The 21,942-nt window shown below is 35.1% G+C and overlaps 1 protein-coding gene across 1 annotated transcript in view; it reads left to right on the plus strand.

The window, feature by feature from the left end:
• The window catches only part of MRPL13 (mitochondrial ribosomal protein L13), a 48,549-nt gene that overhangs the window by 1,314 nt on the left and 25,293 nt on the right, over positions 1-21,942 (plus strand). The window contains exons 2-4 of the mRNA XM_049632951.1: positions 2,123-2,246; positions 13,582-13,675; positions 19,422-19,482. Of these exons, the coding sequence (XP_049488908.1) occupies positions 2,123-2,246; positions 13,582-13,675; positions 19,422-19,482 (279 nt within the window). The remainder of the gene's footprint in view (positions 1-2,122; positions 2,247-13,581; positions 13,676-19,421; positions 19,483-21,942) is intronic.

Below are 21,942 nucleotides of genomic sequence, written 5' to 3' on the forward strand. Positions count from 1 at the left end.
GAGGAAAGAATATCCAGGAGAAGGAAATGATCACCTGTATTGAAGACTTAGAATTGACCAAGGGATTCAGTGACATGAAGGTCCTGGTAACTTTGACAGTCAATAGAGAGAGGGTGATGGGTGTGGGAGGAGAAAAGCCAGGGTGGAGCAGGTTGAAGTCAGCATGAGGACAAATTGGAGTAAAGACAACTCTTTGGGAGAATTTTGCCACAAAGGAGGCAGTGTGGGTAAGTGAGGTAGGGAGGGTTTGTTTTTTGTTTTGTTTTGTTTAACTTTATTATGGAGAATTTCAATCCTATATAAACGAAGGTACAGCCCAGTTTCAAAAACCTCATAGCCAATATTTTTTCATCTGTACCCCGCATTCACTTCTTAACTTTATGAATCTGAGGTGAATCTCAGATTCCTGTTATTTCATAAATAAATATTTCAGTATGTTCTCTATAAGGATTCTTCTTGAAAATATAATCCCAATACCATTTATCAAAGACAAAAAGTAATCATGATTCCTTAATATCAGATATCTAGTATATGTTCAAATTCCCAATTTTCTCATTTATGTTATAGAAATACATAAATTTTTACTGTTTGTTCCTTTGGTTTAGGATTTAGAATGTAATAATTTCATGTTTTTTAATTCTCAATAAGTTCTTTTTCCTATTTTTTTCCTTTGCAATTTATTGAAGACAAAAGATTGTCCTATAGACTTCCCACTGTTTGAATCTTTTTTTATTTTTATTTTTATTTTTTTAGTTAGTCATAAGCTGAGAGTACTAGGGAAAAGATATGGGCTAGAGGCTGTCTTTATTTGCAGAAGTTATGATTGTCTTTGTGAAAAATCAGATGGAATCTAAGAAAAGCTCCTAAAACTGATAAATAAGTTTAGTAAAGTTGCAGGGTACAAGTCCAAAATGCAAAAAAATGAGGTGTATTTCTATATACTAGCAACGAACAGAAATTTAAATTAAAAATACAATACTATTTACAATGGCATCAAAATATGTGAGATACTTAAGAGAGAAATCTGACAAAAGATGAGAGAGGAGAACAAGTAGAAACTAGAAAAGTGAGAAAGGAAAAAAAATGGTGAGCAGTTTAGAAGCTGATATGAGGTTTGTAATGATAAAATTTAAAATAAACCCAATTAGCCTGATTGTATTTTTTCCAGCATTGTTTAGCAACCTGTGTATATGCATACAGAAAGCATCTGGTTGACATCTCTATGGGCTGGAATTTTCTGAGAGCTTGAAGGTACTGATGGATACTACAAAGACAATGGTTTATGCCTGACGCAGCCTAAAGATGTCTGTGTAAGGCAGCTATGTAAAATTCAAGTTTATTCAACATCCTCCATCTATACTTGTCTAGCTATATTCTGTTACTTACCTCTTCCATGGAATTGAACTGCTGAATAGTTTTCAGTTCCCAATTAGCTACTCATTTTTCAATTTAATACATATTAGGCTTCAAAGTATTTTTGAAGACCTTATTTTTTTTTTCTTTAATGTTTATTTATTTTTGAGACAGAGAGAGACAGAGCATGAACAGGGGAGGGGCAGAGAGAGAGGGAGACACAGAATCGGAAGCAGGCTCCAGGCTCTGAGCCATCAGCCCAGAGCCCGACGCGGGGCTCGAACTCACGGACCGCGAGATCGTGACCTGAGCTGAAGTCGGATGCTTAACCGACTGAGCCACCCAGGCGCCCCTTTGAAGACCTTATAAACGGTTTCTGCTTTCATAAGAGTTCCCATTACTTTTCCAGATTCTATTCTGTATGATACCAAAAATTGTCATAATATAAAGGAAAATATATCTTTGAAATGTTTTAAATAAAATATCATCCACACTGCTAATAGGAAGGCAGGCAAGAAAAATTACTGTGTTAATCTTTGTAGAATGTAAAAAGACCCTCCTTTTCCAGAAACAAATGAAAACAAAACCAAAACAATTATTTAGTGACAGGATCTTTTTTCAAAGTAATTATTGATATTAACAGTAGAATATACATGATGGTATATAATAATCTCAATTATTTTCATTTTAATTAGAACTTTCTTTATTGTTTTCACTGTCTCTGTCTCTGTCTCTCTGTCTCTCTCTCTCTGTCTTTTTTTTCCCCAAGCAATGGGCCACTTTTGCTCGGGTTTGGTATCTCTTAGATGGGAAAATGCAGCCCCCTGGCAAACTGGCTGCTTTGGCATCAATTAAACTTCAAGGATTGCATAAACCTGTATACCATCAACTGAGTGAGTATCATTTTATACCTGTCACGAGTAACCATAATTTTCATGCCAGAATAGAATGTTGAAAAGTCTGACTGAACTACTTCTAAGTAACCTCTTTTTTTCTTGGGATCCCTTGTTCCATTCTTACAAAAAACCTACTAGGGCACTGAAATGAATTTGGTTTATTCACAGGAAAACCATACAGACCAGTTTGCCTGAGATAACCCCATTTTATGTCATTACCCCAGCAAAATTCTCAGTAGCCTTCCTTTCACTCTCAGATATCCTGAGTGGGACTAGAAATCAAATGTTCACTCTTACACGTGTGTCTTCACATGGCAATGAACATTTGAATAGGGAGTTTTTGAAAATGAAAAAATGTTTGTCTTTTCTTCTAAAAACCTTTCCCCTAGAAAGATGGATAGAGCTAGCGGAACATGGAAAGTTTACTTTTTACTGTTTTGAATTGATAGATTTGATTTTCTGTAACCTTTTTCCAAAACAAAGGAAAAAAGTTGTTTTGATACTTAAGGTCTTCAGCTTATTGTAGGTAATTCTGATTGACTTCACTTACCTAGGCACTGCAGTGCACACCCAACAAGTTCTAGGTGTCAATTCTTACTCTTTGTCTTGACCTGTCAGCAACATTTTGTGCAGCTGATCATAGTGTTAACTTTTTGATACATGAAATACACAAAGATATATACAGTATGTAGATACAGTATGTAGACAAATCTATTTTTAAATATAAGTAATATTTTAAAGAAAATTAACAGTTACAATGATGATGAAATAAATACCCATACACTCAACATTTGCGTTATTTCCAATTTTTTTGCCATTACAAACAATATCCCTGTTGGTATTCTTATACCTTTTTTCCAGGACACAGGTGGAAGAGTTTCTCCCAGATCTGTCTATAGGACAGGAATTACTGGGTTCAAAGGTGCATGGGAAACTAGGTAGTCTTTATGCTAATGTCCTCTCCTACCAGAGTTTTTATTAGCCATCATCTTCAATAACAGTTGATGTTTTCATTCTTTTTAAGTTTGACTACTCTCATAAATGTGGAATGCATTCTCGTGGTGGTTTTAATTTTCATTTTCCTCATTGCAAATGGAATTAAGTATCTCTTCACTATTTAATGGCCTTTTATCATTTCTTCTTCTGTGAAATATCTGTGCGTGTCTTTTGCCATATTTCCACTGAGTTATTTGTCCTCTACATTTTTCTAACTTTTATGTATAATTTAACATGTAATTTTTTACTCAGTCATTTGAAAATAAGTTGCAGATGTCTCAATAAATCCCCCTGAATTTAGCATGTGTCTCCTAGAATAAGTATATTCCCCTATGTAACCAAAATGCCATTATCATACGTAACAAAATAAACATAATTTAATTGTACAGTTTAATGTCCAGTACATTTTCACATTTGCCTCGTAGTTTCAAGCATATTTTTTAAAACCAGGACCCAACCAAGCTTTATGTATTATTGCCTTTAATTGTTATATTCCTTTAGTCTTTTTAAATGTAGAATAATCCTTCTCTTTTATTTTTTCCTGCCATTAACCTTTTGAGGAGTCCAGGCTAGTTGTCGTATAAAGAACTTTCTTCTTAAACACATTCTTTACTTGTTTTTGGATGTGTTCTCTTACTAACTAGATTCTCTCTCCCTCTCTGTCTCTCTGCCCCTCCCTTGCTCACTCTCTCTCTGTCTCTCAAAATAAATAAATAAACTTAACAAAAAAAAATAGGAGTGCCCTGCAGCCTGGTCTTTGGACCCCTTCACATTCCTTAGGCAATCACATTCAGGTTCAGGTCTCTAAATATTTTCTGTTAGGCTAAGCTCCCAAATTCATATCTTCATTTTTTACCTTTTCCCTGTATTCCAGGCTCCCATAACCACATTTCTACTCAATAAATCTTAGGTGTCCAGTGGGCATCTGCAACATTTTAATGTGTATTTAACTCGGAGATGTCCTACTTCCTGATTTCCCCCACCCAAAACCAACCTGTTACTTCTGATTTCCCCATCTTAGTTAACAGCATCTGTATTCTTTTAGTTGGGCTAGTCAGAAGTGTTTGCTTCATTTGTGACTTCTCTTTGTTCAACTCATATATATGGGTATATATCTGAAAAAATATATGTATCTGAAATCTAGCTACTTCTCATTAACTCTTCTACTGTAATTTTAAACCACTTTGCTCTCTAGTTGGGATTATTCCAAAAGCCTCCTCACTGATCTCGCTGCTCCTACTCTTGCCTCAATAAGGTCTTTTCTCTACAGATGAGTTGCAGATGTCTCTTCCAAATGAGAAAGTAAAAGCCAACATTTGCCAGTCCCTACAAGGACCTACAAGGTGTGGTCCCTTTTACCTTGCTGAGTTTACTTCCTACCTCCTAGGGTAATCCACTAAGGCTTGCTGCTCTTTCCTTAATGTGCCTGTCAGCACATTTTTGCCTTAGGGCCTTTTCATATTTTGTCCCCTCTGCCTGGATGGGGTTTTCCAGATTTATGGCTTAATTCTTCACATCTTTCAGATTTCTGCTCATTTGTATTCTGAGAGAGGCCTTCCCCAGTTCCTCTGTCATCTCACCCTTTCACTCTATACTTTACCTTGCCTTTAGGGGCACCTGGGTGGCTCAGTTGGTTAAGCATCTGACTTCGCCTCAGGTCATGATCTCATGGTTCGTGAGTTCGAACCCCACATCGGGCTCTGTGCTGACAGCTCAGAGCCTGGAGCCTGCTTCAGATTCTGTGTCTTCCTGTCTTTCTGCCCTCCTGCCACTTCCCACCCCCTACCCCCTTGCTCACACTCTCTCTCCTAAAAATAAACATTAAAAAAAAATTTTTTTTAATTAGCATCCTCTGATCACCTGACATATATAAATATGTATTATCCACACCTCCACCACACTAAGTTCTAAGAGGATAGGAACTTTGCCTAAATTTTTCACAGCTATATGCCCAGTGTCTAGAATAGTGTTTGACACATAGTTGGGCTACATAAAATGCTTTTTGAGTGAATATATGCATTCATGAATACGAGTTTTGAGAATGAAGAAATTACTTTTAATCGGGGCTCTGGCATTTAGCTAAGTTAGATTTTGGACCTGTGGAGCTAGCAGGGAAAGTACTGCAGATGGGTTGATTTGGGTAAAAGCAAGAACTCATGAGTTACGCCATTTCTCATACTTGCCGCTCTAATCTTTTTCTGCACTTTTAAAAAAAATTTTTTTAATGTTTATTTATTTTTGAGAGAGAGAGAGAGAAAGAGACAGAATCCGAAGCAGGCTCCAGGCTACAAGCTGTCAGCACAGAGCCTGATGCGAGGCTCGAACTCAGGAACAGTGAGATCATGACCTGAGCCGAAGTCGGACGCTCAACTGACTGAGCCACTCAGGCGCCCCTCTTTTTCTTCACTTAATGAAAATTTCAAAGTCAGCTCACAACCTGTGAAATCTTTAAGTATGGAATATGAATGTAAGGATTTTGTCATGTCAGTGTTAGTTTTCCAAGCACTTAGTACAACATCTGGTCCTTCAGAGATGCTTATCAAAAATGTTTTGTGGACTGACACTTTTAAGAAAATGTTTTATGAGCACAGTCAGTTTTCATTATTCACCGTAGTTACGTTCTTTAAAGTCACCATGAATGCTGAAAGAGAGCGAACACTGAACCATTGCTTTAGAGATATGGTTAGGTTCCAGTGAGCCTCTAGTCACAACATTCATTTGTCAGCCAGGCAATAAATAGCTTTGTTTTATGTGTGTTTCTGTTTAAAGACAGCTTGTTTAATATACATATTGCATTCTTTAGCATTGAACTCACGGCTAACCACACAGTAACTCATGCCTGAACGATGCTTATCTAACACAGGATTTCTCTGTAAGACACACTGCAGGCTTCTTGCACTTAGGAATACTACACAGCACTTCAGCATCAGACTCGAGGGATATTTTAAACAGCAAAGTCACTTATAAAAAGCACAATAATGCCAAAAACCTAGCACTAAATAGACCACAAAAGGACACTGGTTTATAGTAAAAGAGCCGAAACAAAAGACAGTGCATTACCATATTTGACCTCAGCTTATGCATCAAGCTACTCAGATTTTTCACTGCCGTGCACATGTCTGCAAATGACTGGGAAAGCACTGCAAGTTTTGACATTATCAATAAATTTTAAGAGAATAGGCAAATTTGTAATACAGAATACATGAATAGTGAGGAGCAACCACACCTTGAAAGGAAAATACTGGTCAGCAGACCTACGCTTGACTAATTATAAATCTGTTTGCTTTAAAAATCTCGGGTTTTTGTGGGGCACTGGGTGGCTCAGTCGGTTGAGTGTCTGACTCTTGGTTTTGGCTCAGGTCATGATCTCACAGTTTGTGTGTTTGAGCCCCATGTCAGGTTCTGTGCTGGAAGTGCTGAGCCTGCTTGGGATTCTCTCTCTCCCTCTCTGACCCTACCCAACACCGCCCCCACCCCCACCCCACTCACCAAGCACTGTCTCTGTCTCTCAAGATAAATAAATAAACTTACAAACAATATCTGTGGTTTTTGGCAGACAAGGAGAATGTTATAGTCTTAGAATTACCAAGTAATAGAATGAATTCCTTAGGACTTTAGATATTTTAATTGCCTCATTGATATACATGAGAACTAAAATCAGAAGAATAAAATGACTTTCTCCCTGTCACTCAGCTATATTATAATAGAATTTGGACCAGAACCCAGGCACCTGTTTCATCAGATAGTAAATTACCCATTCCACATCAGTGTGGTGATTCTTAGCCACTTAAACTATGTTTTCCTGCTAAGTTGTTTATTTTCTTGGCAGTGTTATCAACAAGGTAATATACAAGATCTTTTAGGTTGATTTAAAAAAAAATTTTTTTTAAGTTTATTTATTTTTGACAGAGAGAGACAGTGGGAGTGTGAGCTAGGGAGGGGGAGAGAGAGAGGGAGACCCAGAATCTGAAGCAGCTCCAGGCTCTGAGCTGTCAGCACAGCTGACAGGGGTTGAACCCACAGACTGTGAGATCATGACCTGAGCCAAAGTCGGACACTTAATCGACTGAGCCACCCAGGCGCCCCTTTAAAAAAAATTTTTTTTTTAACATTTATTTATTTTTGAGAGACAGAGAGTGAGTGGGGGAAGGGCAGAGAGAGGGAGACACAGAATCCAAAGCAGGCTTTCCAGGCTCTGAGCTGTCAGCACAGAGCCTGTCGCGGGACTCAAACTCACGATACGTGAGATCATAACCTGAGCTGAAGTTGGATGCTTAACCGACTGAACCACCCAGGCGCCTTAGGTTATTTTTGTAGAAATACAAACAATACAAAATTTGGGAAAAAGTAGAATTTGTAGTAATGTAATTTCTTTCGTAAAGTATAGCACTTATCTGTTCACTGAATTAAAGTTCTGCTTTCCTATAAATGGGTCATTATTGCAAAAGTATTCCTTAAGTACTAATGAAAATACTTGCTAGCACACCAAAAGAGCTTTGGTAGCTACCTATCATGTCATCCTTTTCTAGTAAAGGAGAATAGCTTTTCTATGAAATTAAAAATTAACGTTTTAAAGACTGAGCTGTATTTTTGTTTCACTATATAATTTAATACGTAACTTATATCAGCAAGACTTTTTATGTCCACAAGATGTCACTAAAGTCAAAACTTAAATTGCAAGCAATTTTCAGCTTACAAACGTGTCTGTCGTAAATTTATTTCTAACATTCATTGTTAAATAAGCATTTATCAAGCATGTATTATGTTCTCACAATCACTGTAAACATGTTTGTTTGAAAATTGACATACAATTTCCCAGATAAATAATACTATAAATGATGTTCATATATCCAGGAGTAGCTATAAAAGTTAGCTGGTAATATATCCAAACATAATGTATACTGTATTTGAACTACTTTACAGGTCCAGTAGACTTTGTGAAGTTTTATAGAAAACCAACTTTCCACTTTTAAGGTTATTTTTTATGGAAAATGTGGTCTGAGTCAAGCTGGAAATGATGTAGAACTAGGAAAAGTTCCCTTCTCTTTCTAATCAGAGCTGCCCTTCTGAATTTGGGACCTGGGAGCTCTTTGAACATGTTTGTCACTGATAATAAAAAGAAAGGGCACATGGTAATTTTTAGATTATACTTACTCTTCATGAGGACTCCATTCTTTTCATTGCCCACAGATTAATAAATTGAGGACAGTATGAACGTTTAAAAGAAGCAGAAGGGCACCTGGGTGGCTCAGTCAGTTAACTGTTCCACTCTTGATTTTGGCTTAGGTCATGATCTCACGGTTGGTGAAATTGAGTCCCATGTTGGGCTGTGTGCTGACAGCACGGAGCCTGCTTAAGATTCTGTCTCTCCTTCTCTCTGCCCCTCCCTTGCTTACATGCGTTCTCTCTCTCTCTCTCTCTCTCAAAATAAACAAGCATTTTAAATAAATTAATTAATTTAAAAAATAAATAAAAGAAGCAGAGACAAACCTTCCTTTAGCATTTTCTAAAGTTATTGTTAGATTCTCCTAAAATACTCCTGATCTACATGAAAGGAAACAGAAGTTGCACACAGTTCTTAAAGTTAATGTTATAAACTCTAGCACACCAGGCAGTTCAACAAAGATTAGATCTAATCTCTAACATTCTGCCTTATATTATTTATTTAATCTTTTAAAGACTTGTTAGGGAAAAGAAAGTTTAGGATGCTCTTTTTAAAGTTACCAAGCTAACACATTTTTCTCTTTTACTCTTTAAGTTCAGTGTCAGTTTATTTCAAATGTAAATTACTGCATCATTTTAATTTTGCAATCTTAATTGCACATTTATTCTTCAACTCCTAGAATATCATTGTACAAAGCAGTGAAGGAGAGTTTTGCTTTAGATCATATCTTGAATACTTAACTCCTTTAAAAGTGAATACTTAGATATTATCAATAAATTTGAACAACATACCTTGTTCCTATCACAGTGTCTTTATACTCAGTAGATTTTGTGGTAACTGATGTGATCTTCTGTTATATTAGCTATGCACAAATTCAGGGATGCCGGAAAAAACACTGAAGAAGGCATTTGGACATTTATCTTTCAAGGTTGGAAACAAACAAAATGACCAAAGCCAATTTTGTTATTTATCACTCAATTGAAATAGCTATTTTCAAACATTTCTCAAACCAAATCTTGTAAGGAAACACAATATATAAAATCAGTGCTGTGCTAGTTGAAGGAGGGAGAAGATGCTCGACCCTTTCCCCTTTGAGTCACCTTCTCAGAACCTGACATCTCTATCAAATACAGTTTTAAAATCAGTAAGCTACAGCAAAGAGCTTTTAAAGAGGGATTTGACACATGGAGCGGATGAAAAGACAAGCTACAGACTGAAGGGAAATATTTGCAAACCATATAGTCAACAAGAAACAAACTAACACTTAATTAGAAAATGAGCAAAATATCATGACCAGATGGTAAATAAATACATAAAATGATTCAACATTATTAGCCATTAGGGAAAAACAGATTAAACCCACAGTGAGACATCACTGCATATCTGTCAGAATAGCTAAAATAAAGAGTGGCAAATGCTGGTGATGATGCAAAGAAACTGGATTGCTCACACATTGTTTGTAGGAGTATAAAATGGTAGAGCCAGTCTGGTAAAGAATATGGCAGTTTCTTATAAAACTAAACATGAGCTTGCCATACAACAATTGCACTTTTGGACATTTCTCCCAGGGAAACTAAAACACAAAAACCTGTATCAATTAATAATACTTCCACTGCATTGCTCTTTATCCCCATATATTTATCAGCCTCTGACATATTGTATGTTTACTTGTTTATTGTCTAGCTCATTGCACTAGAATGTAGGATTTATTATGACCAGGGATTTCAGTTGCATTCATTGCTCTATTCTCAGCATCAAGAACAGTACCTGACATGAGTAAGTAGTAAGTGGATTAATTTATTAATCAATGGAAAAGAACTACAAAGCAGATTTTGGAAGAGATTCCCACCAAACTTACCAGATATCTCCATCTGAATCCATCCTCCTATGGAATCTGAGCAGCTCAGACAGTTTTGATTGGTCCAATTTGTAAGATAAGAACTACGAGTGCATCTCCCATGAAATCTAAGAGAGGAATTGAATGCGAACAGACATGATAGAACAAGCCCTATTTACATTAAAGTGAACACCAGGAATTTTTTTTTAACACTTATTGTGACTTGTAATTCCCATTATAAAAGAGGTCTACATTAAGAGTCTTCAGAAGGGAGCTTATAATTTAGGTGGAGAAAGTAAAATTGTACAAATGATAGGACAAGATAGAGTTAAATCGGTATCTTAAGAGAAATTCAGGCATCCTTGTGGAATCAAGGGAAGTTGGGTTTGGTATTAGGAAAGGCTTTATGAAAGGACTGGTATTAATTTTGGAACTTGATATTTATGTGGAACTTAAATTTTATGGATAAAATTTAGCAAGTGGAGATAAATCAGGAGAGTATTTCTACTGGAAGGAACAAAGGAAAGATCAGGGGATCTGTGTATACGATCTTCTGTATGTATGTGTGTGTGTTTTAAACAGAAATAATGGGATAATGCTTCAGAGAATAGCAAGTAGTATGGTTTGGGATGGGAAAGAACTGGTAAATAAGGCTAGAAAGTTTGAGCCTAAACTGTAGGTATCCTTGAATATCTTACCTGGGGAGTTGGTACGTGTTGAGGTACGAAGGTGACAAATAACTTTAACCTAGGGTTGGTATGTTAAAAAGAATTTCGGAGCTGTCCTCAGAACCTAGTAGAAAAGGGTGCATGATCAACTAGTGACTGATATTCCTGCCTCCAGAATGAATGTTATATCTCTTCCTCTCAGGGAATTTTGAGGAAAAAATATGAGTTCTGGTTTAGGGGAGAAAATGAGCCAAAACACTGAAGCTGTAGGACTGAGAAGCACCCCTGATAGTGTGACTCATCATTAGAACTTCAGTTCCCTGACATGACACTTTCAGTTTCCACTTTGATTGAATTTATCTGAATTTATTTGGCACCTAATTTCATTCATTCATTCATTCATTCGTTCATTCACTCATGCACACATGTGCGCACACACACACCAAATATTATAAAAAGGAGTCAAGGTTACACATCTAAGGTGAGAGTTTTTACAAATACACTCACAACTCCTTTTTCTAAAAATTACTTATTACTTTAGTTTTTTTAATCTGAAAGAAATTAATTTCTCTTGGAATATCTCTTGATCAGGCAGTAGAGTTCTAATTTATATACATTTGCTGCATATTATAAAGCATAATTGTTTAATGAAAACTTTACAATGAAATCTATTGTATGTAGAAATTGAGACAGAAATAATTGTACTATATTCAGGGTTTCAGCCTTTAACAATATTGGCTTTTGTTTTAATATGTAATGCAGTTAAAAAATATTTAATTCCTGGTTAGTTTGATTTAGAGTTAGAGAAGTCTTTCTAAGAATATATTCTAAGAATATATATTCTCCCTCAATAACTTATGCCAGAGGCATGTTATTGAGGGAGAATAATTTTTCCCAGATTAGATGTTCGTACCTTACAGATGAAAGAACATGATTTTCATCTGATCTGTGATATTCTTTTGAATGTCCTTTGAGAGATCCTTTTGATCTCTACAAAGACAGTAGGTTTGTTTGGAATAGCTCAAGATGCTTTTTGTTTGTTTGTTTGTTTGTTTGTTTTAAGTATTTAGAGAGAGATAGAGAGAGTTGGGGAGGGGCAGAGAGAGAGAGAGAGAGAGAGGGAGAAAATCCCCAAGCAGGCTCTTCACTATGAACCCGATATGGGGCTCGAACTCACAAAACATAAGATCATAACCTGAGCCAAAATCAAGGGACACTTAACTGACTGAGCCACGTAGGTGCCCCGGTTTTTCCATATTTAAAGCTTAAATAACATTTAAAAAATAAATTCAGCTCTTGTGTAAAGCTAAGGATTCCATTTTTCCTCAGCCTAAGTGTCACGGAAAGAGCCTGAACCGGGAATTAAATAACATGGTGTGTGAGCTTTGGCAAATCACTTGATCTTAGCAGGTGTTAGTGTCTTCAACTGTAAAAGTCTGGTTGAAAACTAAGGAAACTTCAGCATTCTCTGAGATGACATAGATATCTTCTCACCCTCTTTATTTATTTTCCTGGTTCATTTGTCCAGTTGCCTTACTAGCCCATTGTGGGTTACTTTTAGGAACTTTGATCAATTTGCCAAATACAGTCAAACTGTCTTTTCAACCCACTGACAGCAAAGCTTCCCAGGTAAAGCTTTCCTTTACACCTCTTGATTCCCTTTCACTGTGATAAAGAAAACCTACCTGCTTTTTTCTCTTTCTTTTACCCTCATTCCATGTAGACTATATACTTCTCTCTTAAAATGCTGTCATTGAAATTCAAAGCTCATTATCTTATAATGTAACTGTTAGTTTTCATATGCGGTATTTATTTATACTTATTTTTTCAGTGTTTTTAAATAAATTAAAATCTTTTTAAGTTTTCATATTAGTAGAATAGGCATTTAAAAAATGTTTTTGGTTATTTGATTTTGTGAAGTATCATGACTCATGGGAAAACTGCATGTTGACTTTTTAGGGTTTTTTTTTATTAATTTTATGGAAAATTAATCTAATACATATATTTTAATTTTCAGGTCATCTGGCATATCAAATATGCATGTTGTCATAGTTGAAAGTGGCAGTTTAAATGTAGCTAGTTAAATGTGGTTGGAAAAAGCCTTGGGTTAGTAGTTAAGCATAAGATCATAATACTCTATTGTTCTCTGAATTTAAGGAGAAAAATCAATTGTGACATTTTACATTTGTTTTCAATTTGCCTATTGGTAAAACATACCTTTTTTACATCTATATGCGTATTGTTTTCATTTTCTCTTCTATTTTTAAGGGGAAGTTTATATTAGACATTTAAAGGTATGTTAATATAAACATTTTAGCAAAGTGTAAATATTAACGGGAAAAGACCATAGGAATAACATTAGTTTGCCTTTAAAAGATGTGTTGTTGTTATTGGCATCTTTAATAATATCCTCTTTTATCTTCCAGTGTTGAGATTTTCCAAATGTCTGGCCAACTCTTTCACTCTTTCTATACTTAGATGTTATGTAAAAGAGGAACAGAATAGCAAAATCCTGTTCAAGGATTTTGATGTTGCACTGTGACTTGCTTTATGTTTTTTAATGTGTTGTTTAGACTTTGAAAAGCTTTATAAATAACCAAGACCACTTTTTCTTAAAATCGTGACTTTCATATAAAATCTTTTCTTCTTTGTTCTTTTTAAATCTAGGTGACTGTGGGGATCATGTTGTCATAATGAACACAAGGCACATTGCATTTTCTGGAAATAAATGGGAACAAAAAGTGTACTCCTCACATACTGGGTAAGATAACGCCATTGTCCAACAGACATATGAAAAAATGCTCAACATATCTAACCATCAGGGAAGTGCAAATCAAAACCACAATGAGCTATCACCTTAACATCTGTCAGTGTGGCCACTAAGACAGTAAATAATAAGTGTTGGTAAGAATGTGGAGAAAAACGAACCTTCATGCACTGTTGGCGGGAATGTAAATTGGTATGGCCACTGTGGAAAACAGTGTGGAGGTTCCTCAAAAAATTAAAAATAGAAATACCATATGATCCAGTAGTTTCACTACTAGGTTATTACCCAAAGAAAACAAAAATACTAATTTGTAAAGATACATATACCTCTATGTTTATTGTGGCATTATTTATAATAGCCAGGATAGAGAAGCAACCCACGTGTCCATTGATACATGAATGGATAATGATGTACATGTGTGCATGTGCACTGGAATATTACTCAGCCATAAAAAGGATGCAGTCTGGCCATTTGCAACAACATGGATGGACCTAGAATATATAGCGCAAAGTGAAATGTGTCAGAGAAAGACAAATACCATATGCTTTCACTTATGTGTGGAATCTAAAAAACCAAATGAACACACAAAAAAGCAGAATCAGACCTATAAATACAGAGAACAGATTGATGGTTGCCAAAGAGGGTAAGAGTGGAAGGGAGGGTGAAAGGGAGTGGGAGATACAGGCTTTCAGTTATGGAATGAATAAGTCACAGGGATAAAAGGTACAGCATAGGGACTATACTCACTGGTGTTACAATAGCCTTGTATGATGACAGAAGGTAGCTACACTTGTGGTGAGCATAGCATAATAGAGAGTTGTTGAATCACTAAGTTGTACACCTAAAACTAATGTAACATCAAGTATCAACTACTCAGATAAAAAAAAAAAATGATACTGCCATTGTCAAAGAATATAGGCAGTTGAAATATATTACTTTAAAAATACTATTGGGGTGCCTGGTTGGCTCAGCCAGTTGAGCATCCAGCTTTGGCTCAGGTCATGATCTTGTACTTCCTGGGTTCGGGCGCCACATCGGGCTCTGTGCTGACAGCTCGAAGCCTGGAGCCTGTTTCGGATTCTGTGTCTCCCTCTCTCTCTCTCTGCCCCTCCCTGGCTCTCACTGTCTCTCTCTCAAAAATAAATAAACATTAAAAAAAAAAAAAATACTATTGATCTTACTATGGGTACCTGGCTGGCTCAGTTGAAAGAGCATGCAACTCTTGATCTTGGGGTTATGAGTTCAAGTTCCACAAAAAACATAATAAATAAGTAACCATCCTTTAAAAAAAAAAAAACAGAAAAGAATAATTGATCTTACTTAAAAGAAAAAGCTATTTTCAAAAATTGGCATTTAAGGAAATACTAATTTTGCACATGCTGCGTATATAATTTACTCAACCAAAAATAACCCACAGAACTACACCAAATACTAGTTATTATTAACAGTATTTGTTTTTTCTAGAAGCTTTTCACATAACCTCTCTGATCTAGATTATTCTCATTTTTAAATCAATCTTCTCATTTATTTCTGTTTCCTGTAATTCATGTCACTGTTGTTTCTTGAACTATCTTAAACTTCTGAAAATACATGAGATGTTTAAGGAATGGTGAACAAAATCCCAAGTTTGGAAGATACCTAAAATCTCCACAACATACCTCTCAACGTCCAGGTCTCTCTGCCTGTGTTTGAATAATAGTGATCTCATGGCTTGTAAGGCAGCCCATTCATTCCATCTTTGAAATGGTTTAAATTTTAGAAAGATCTTTATGCTGTTGAATCATAATCTGTTTTTCTTTAGCTTTCATATTAGTCTTAGTTCTCCTCTTTGGACAGTGTAAAATAATCATATCTCTCCACATGACATCCTTCAGATCATTTTGAGATAGGAATCAATAAGAGCCCCTTGATTTGTCTTTTCCCTAAGCTAAACATCTGTAGTTATTTCAGAGTTCTTTATATGGTGTCCCTTTGACTATCCCCTTATATCTTGGTCACTCTCTAGTGTCTTTCTTAACTAAATACACTCACCTGGCTATGTTCTGATGGCTTCCTAGTATAATGGGAGTCGTCCATCTTTCAGTTTTATAATCCTTTATTGGGTGGTACACGGAGTTCACTATCAGCCCAAACTCCCAAGTCTTTCTTAAACATGCTGCTGTTTAACCATGTTTTAACCCATGTTAACCCAACTACAATACCTTAAGTTAAATTTTACCTCCAGCCTTTTAAAATCTTTTGAGATCTTGATTGTGTCATGTAATGTGTTAAGCCCTCTGCTTCAGGTCATATACAAATTTAATTAAATGCCTCCTATACTGTCATGCAAGATACGGTTAGAAACGTTGAACTTTCATTCTTGATTAAAATTGTTTATTTCCAATTGCACCTTCATCTTAGACAAGCAGAATTTAATGTCTCCATCTGTTTCTTTTCATCTCTTGCCTAAGTGGGTCTTAGGCAATGCTAGGAATAACTTTTTTTTTTTTAAAGACCTTATTTTATTTTTTTTAAATGTTTATTTTTGAGAGAGAGAAAGAGAGCACCTACAAGCAGAGGAGGAGCAGAGAGAAAGGAAGACAGAGGATCCAAAGTGGGCTCTTTGCTGACAGCAGACAGTGGGACTTGAACTTGCAAACCATGAGATCCTGCCCTGAGTCAAAGTTGGACGCTTAACCAACTGAGCCACCCAAGTGACCCACTCAGAATAACTTTTTTGCTTCCATTAGCCAGACTTTGCCCATTCTCCTTAAACTTATTCATGAAATTGTTATTTAACATAACCAAAATAAATTCACATCCAGCTTCAGTATTTTCTGCTATTAGGAAATCTGTACAGATAAACCAAATTCTATAAAATTTAGAGGTAACAGGGGAAGAAATATGAAAAGTCAGGGTAACATAATGCGATAAAAGCATAAAGGGGGGAGTATTGGCACAAAATGCTGTAATAATTACTGTAGCAGTAATATGTGTGGAAAATAATAGCACAACTAATAGCGAACAGCTAGGATACCATACCCTCTGCTGGTAGTGTCCCCTTCAGTAGAGCTGTCTTATCTAGGGTTGAACTCTAAACTTGTACATTATCGGTACCCGATTACCACTACTGCTTCAGAATCCTTCATTTTAGCCAACATATTGCCATTTCTTGCCTTTCTGCCTTTGCGTGTGTTATTGTCCTTCACAGGAGTGTTTCTCAAGAACTCATATTTATCCATTAAAACCTGGCTCATTCAACCTCTTCTTGAATCCCTTCCCTATTGTCTCAACCCCGTATGGTAAATAACTGTTTTGTTTCTCAGTTTCTGTTGACTCTTCACTTACTTTGTTACTTCATTTCACTGGATGTACCACTTTTTTTATGCTCAGAACATTATTACATTATATATTCAAATTTTAACTTTCTAGTTATAAAAATTTTAATATATGATAATTTTAGGAAATGCAGAAAAGTTTAAAGAAGGAACTAAAAATCATTTTTCATCCTGTGGACTAAACATTTTAACACATATACAAGTTTACATCTTTTTTTCACTTTCTATAAAATTATCAGAAAGCCTTTTTATAAATAGTTTGTCACTGTGTAGTAATACAGAATATGATTTGCATACATAATGTCCTTTTTTTAATTAAAATTTTTAGTTTCATAAAGAGCTGAAAAACATCTTTATACATGAGGCTTTTTCAACATATAGGATAATTTAAAATAAAACTGGAAATGTAATGAATTTCAAGATCAAAGGGATGATAATTGATCTTTTAATAGGTATTTCCAAACATCACTTTAATTTTGTACTAGTAGTGCATAAGAATGCCTGGTTTGATAAAACTGCTGCCACAGCACATCATTAATAATGATTTAATAATAAGATTGTGCCACTTTGATGGACATTTGATTGTTTACATTTGCATTATTATAAGGTACCAATGCTTTCCTTAGCGTGTTCTCTGAACATTTTATCTATTAAGAATATTAGTCCACTATTATACAGTTTACTTTTTACAAATTTTCTTTATGATGTCCTTTGTTGTATGGTTATTTAACTTTTATGTAATTAAATCTCTCTTTTCCCTTATAATTTGTTCTATGTTTTCTAGTCTCAGAAAATGTTTTCTTGTCCAAATATTTTATAAACATTCACTTCTCATTATTTTGGAGGTCGGGTGAGATATGCATGTGTGCACCCTGAACTTTGACATCTAACTGTTCAGTCATATAAATGTATTGGTAGGATTAGAAATATAGCTTACTGTTAGATGCCTCAGTAGAATTCACGTAGTCATTTTTTTGTGGACGGGATACTGTCATATTTGTCTACATATCCCCAGCACCCAGCACAGTAGGCACACAGTAAGTATTTACTGAATTAATCTGCATTGAAAAAAAAAATGATGAACATGTTAAACAAAGTTTCTTCTCTTCCATTTAGGCTATCCCACACTGGAGGAAGAAGTGTAGTTACTTTGTCACCAGTAAAAATCAACTGAGTATTTATTACATTATTCAAATCATTCCTCTACTCAGAATTTTATGCCACCTTTCCAGATTCTTCAGAATAAAGTCCAAACTCATGAAATAAAATGTAAATGGTATTATACTTTAGAACTTGGCATCCCAATGTTAAAAACAGAAAGGTGATCTTTAGCGTAGAAGTTGTAAAGTACTTTTTTTCCACAGAGAGAAAGAATACAGGAATTGAAGTCTAGACAGGTATTTCTTTTTCTGAAACTGAAATCCCTTGAAACAAATGAAAGTATCACTTTGAATATTATCCATCTTTCTCAGCAAATTTCTAAATCTGCTTTTTTAAATTTTATTCCTGAAATGTGGTTCTTTCAAATGTTTTTAAGTCTGATTGAAACTTATGAAAGGAATTACATTTAGGTAATCTTTAACTTCTTGCAGAGTCCACTGAGTTTATGTTTTCTTTTCCCCTTCCTCAAAAATCATTTAGGCTTTATCCATTCAACATAATGAAACCTTACATCTGTATATTGTTTTTGTTTTAAATTTCTTAAGCACTTTCACAAACATTTTCTCATATGAGTAAAATCTAATAAAGAAGAAAAGCAAGTTACCTACCATTATACTGGTAGCCACTGACAAACCTAGATTCCAGACTGGGATCTGGGGCATGCAAGTTACTAAGCTGCCATCAATACTATCCCAAATATTTATATGTATTTTAAATCTCCGATTTATCTATTTTATGTATAAATTTGATATGAACACAGTATTGTATCACTTAGGACCAACATATAACTCTTGGTGGTCTTTTACCAACTATTAACAGGAAACAGGATCATTCCCTGTTTTGAGTATGAACTGGACTTAGACCCAAAGTGGCTACCCCTGTTTTCCCCAAACCCGACCCCTAGGTTATATAGACATTCTGATATGGCAGGGAATGTGAAGCATATTGGCTCACTGCTTTTTCTTTCTTAAATTCAAGCATGAACAACTACTTCAGAATAAATGAAAACAATAGTTATGCTAAGAATTTTCCAAGATGTGCGATTTTTATGAAATGAAGACAGTTGACCACTTAAAAAGAATAGTATTTCGAATAGCATAGGTTACTACTTAATTTTTAAGACACTAATGAACATCATAGTTCCCAGAAACAAGAATAGCTTCATAATAAAAACAGTTTTCATATTATAAAACCATATTCATTTCAAGAAATAGTATATCATAGCCTACTCCCAGTTTTAATGTCTTTGCTTCCTTTAACAGCTATCCAGGTGGATTTAGACAAGTAACAGCTGCTCAACTTCACCAGAAGGATCCAGTAGCAGTAAGTTTATTGTATTTTTTATTAATCTTCTGTGGGAAGACTGGTTCAGGAACTGTTTTTCCAGTCTAGCTCCTCTTCTAATGTAGCTTCATTCAAGGCTATAAATTCTGCACTTTAACTGTATCACACAAGTTTTGATAAGCATTATTTCATTATCATTCAATTCTATATGTTTTCTAATTACTGTTTACTATGTTTTGCATTTAGCCAGTTTTGTTGCTTTTCTTTTTAATTACTTGATACTTGCGTGATTATCTAGAATATGTTTGCTGAAAATGTCTTGGAGAGAGAGATGTATATATCTATGTATGATTATACATCCATTATATCAAAAATGCAAAGTACATTCCAATCAAAAAAAGTCTTACTGACTTTTTTTTGGTTTGATTTATTGATTACCTGAAAGAGTTCTGTTACGAACTCAATTGTGGGTTTATTTTTCCTCTGTATTTCTGTCAGTTTTTGCTTTGTATGTTTTGAAGATTTAGTGTTAGATGAATTTAAGTTTGGAATTACATTCTTCCTAAGAATTAATCAGGGTATCTACCAGCCATTTTTGTCTCCAATTATACTTTTTATCTCGAGGTCTTTTTGTTTTTTTAGTAAACTATATCAGCCTTCTTTTGATAGTGTTTGCCCAATAAATCATTCTACTTTAAATCTATTTGTTTGTTTGTTTGTTTGTTTATTTATTTACTTACTTATTTATTTTTCTGTCACAGAGGTCATATTTATTGATCATTAACATCCTAAGCATAGAACTATGCACTTTATATGATTTTTTTAAACATAATTTATTGTCAAGTTAGCTAATATATAGTATATACAGTGGCTCTTGGCTTCGGGGTAGATTCCTAAGCTTCCTATGCTTACATACAATACCCAGTACTCATCCCAACAAGTGCCCTCCTCAATACCCATCACACCCGTTTTCCCCTCTCCCCCCCCCCCCCCCCCCCATCAATCCTCAGTTTGTTCTTTGTATTTAGAGTCTCTTATGGTTTGCATCCCTCTCCGTTTGGAACTATTTTTTCCCCTTCCTTTCCCCCATGGTCTTCTATTAAGTTTCTCAAGTTCCATATATGAGTGAAAACATATGATATCTTTCTCTGACTTATTTCACTTAGCATAATACTCTCCACTTACATCCACATTGTTGCAAATGGCAAAATTTCATTCTCTCTCATTGCTTGCCAAGTAGTATTCCATTGTATGTATAAACCACAAAAATTTTCTAAGGACCTTGTTTTGATCTGGAGGAAAGTAAAGATAATTGATTAATCTTACACTTCTAATAAATAAACTCAATCCGAAAGAAGGCAAGAAAGGAGATTTTATTTAATTTTTTCCTCTCCTTCTTTCTTGCCTTCTTCTGGATTGATTGAGTTTATTTATTAGAAGTCTAAGAGTAATCAATCTTTACTTTCTTCCAGATCAAAACAAGGTCCTTAGATGATTTTTAACACCTACTGTCCCTCACACAGTCAACAGTTTTTAAAATCCTTCCAATTCAACATTCTTGTTACTGTTTTATATAGTTAACTGATTTTTTATTATTTTCTTTGCTTACAAATCCTTTTCCCATAACAGTCTTCCTTTGGGATTAATTTCCTTCTTGAAATACTTCTTTTGACATTCCTATCATAACATTCTTTTAATAATAAACTTTTTATTTTTGTCTGAAACTGTCTTTATTTTTGCTTTCTTCTTGAAAGATAGTTTTGCTTATTTCGTATATGCAATTCTAGGATAACCATTTTTCTCTCTCACCTGTTTGAAGCTACTGTACAAGCAGATTTTAGCTTCTGTTATTGCTATTGATATGTTAGATGTCAGTTGAACTGTTTCTTTGTATGTATACTGTCTCTTTTGCAGGGGTGGGGGGATACTTCTGAGATCTTTCCTTTGATTTTAGTTTTCCTGTTTCTTTTCAAGTCTTACTTATTTTGCTCAAGGACTGGCATCTTCAGTGCTGAAAATTTGTCAGCTCTTATGTGTTCTCTTATTCCCTTTATTCTCTATCTGTTCTTTCCCTTTGGAAATCTGATTACATTTGCAGTTGACTGTCTCATTGTACATGAATCATTAGCTCTCTTCCATATTTTATGTCTCCCTGTCTGACATTGTGCTGCATTGTCAATAATTTCTTTTTAATTTTTTTAACATTTATTTATTTTTTGAGACAGCACAAGCAGGGGAGGGGCAGAGAGAGAGGCAGACACAGAATCCGAAGCAGCTCCAGGCTCTGAGCTGTCAGCACAGACCCTGATGCAAGGCTGTAACCCACGAACTGTGAGATCATGACCTGAGCCAAAGTCGGACACTTAACAGACTGAGCCACCTAGGCGCCCCTTGTCAATAATTTCTTAATGTTCTACTTTCTCTAATTATCTTTTTTACCTATATCTAATCTAATCAACCCTTTTATTGAGGTTTTTTTTTTTTTTTAATGTTTATTTA

Source organism: Panthera uncia, chromosome F2 (genome assembly GCF_023721935.1).
Source record: "Panthera uncia isolate 11264 chromosome F2, Puncia_PCG_1.0, whole genome shotgun sequence".
Classification (NCBI taxonomy): Eukaryota; Metazoa; Chordata; class Mammalia; order Carnivora; family Felidae; genus Panthera; species Panthera uncia.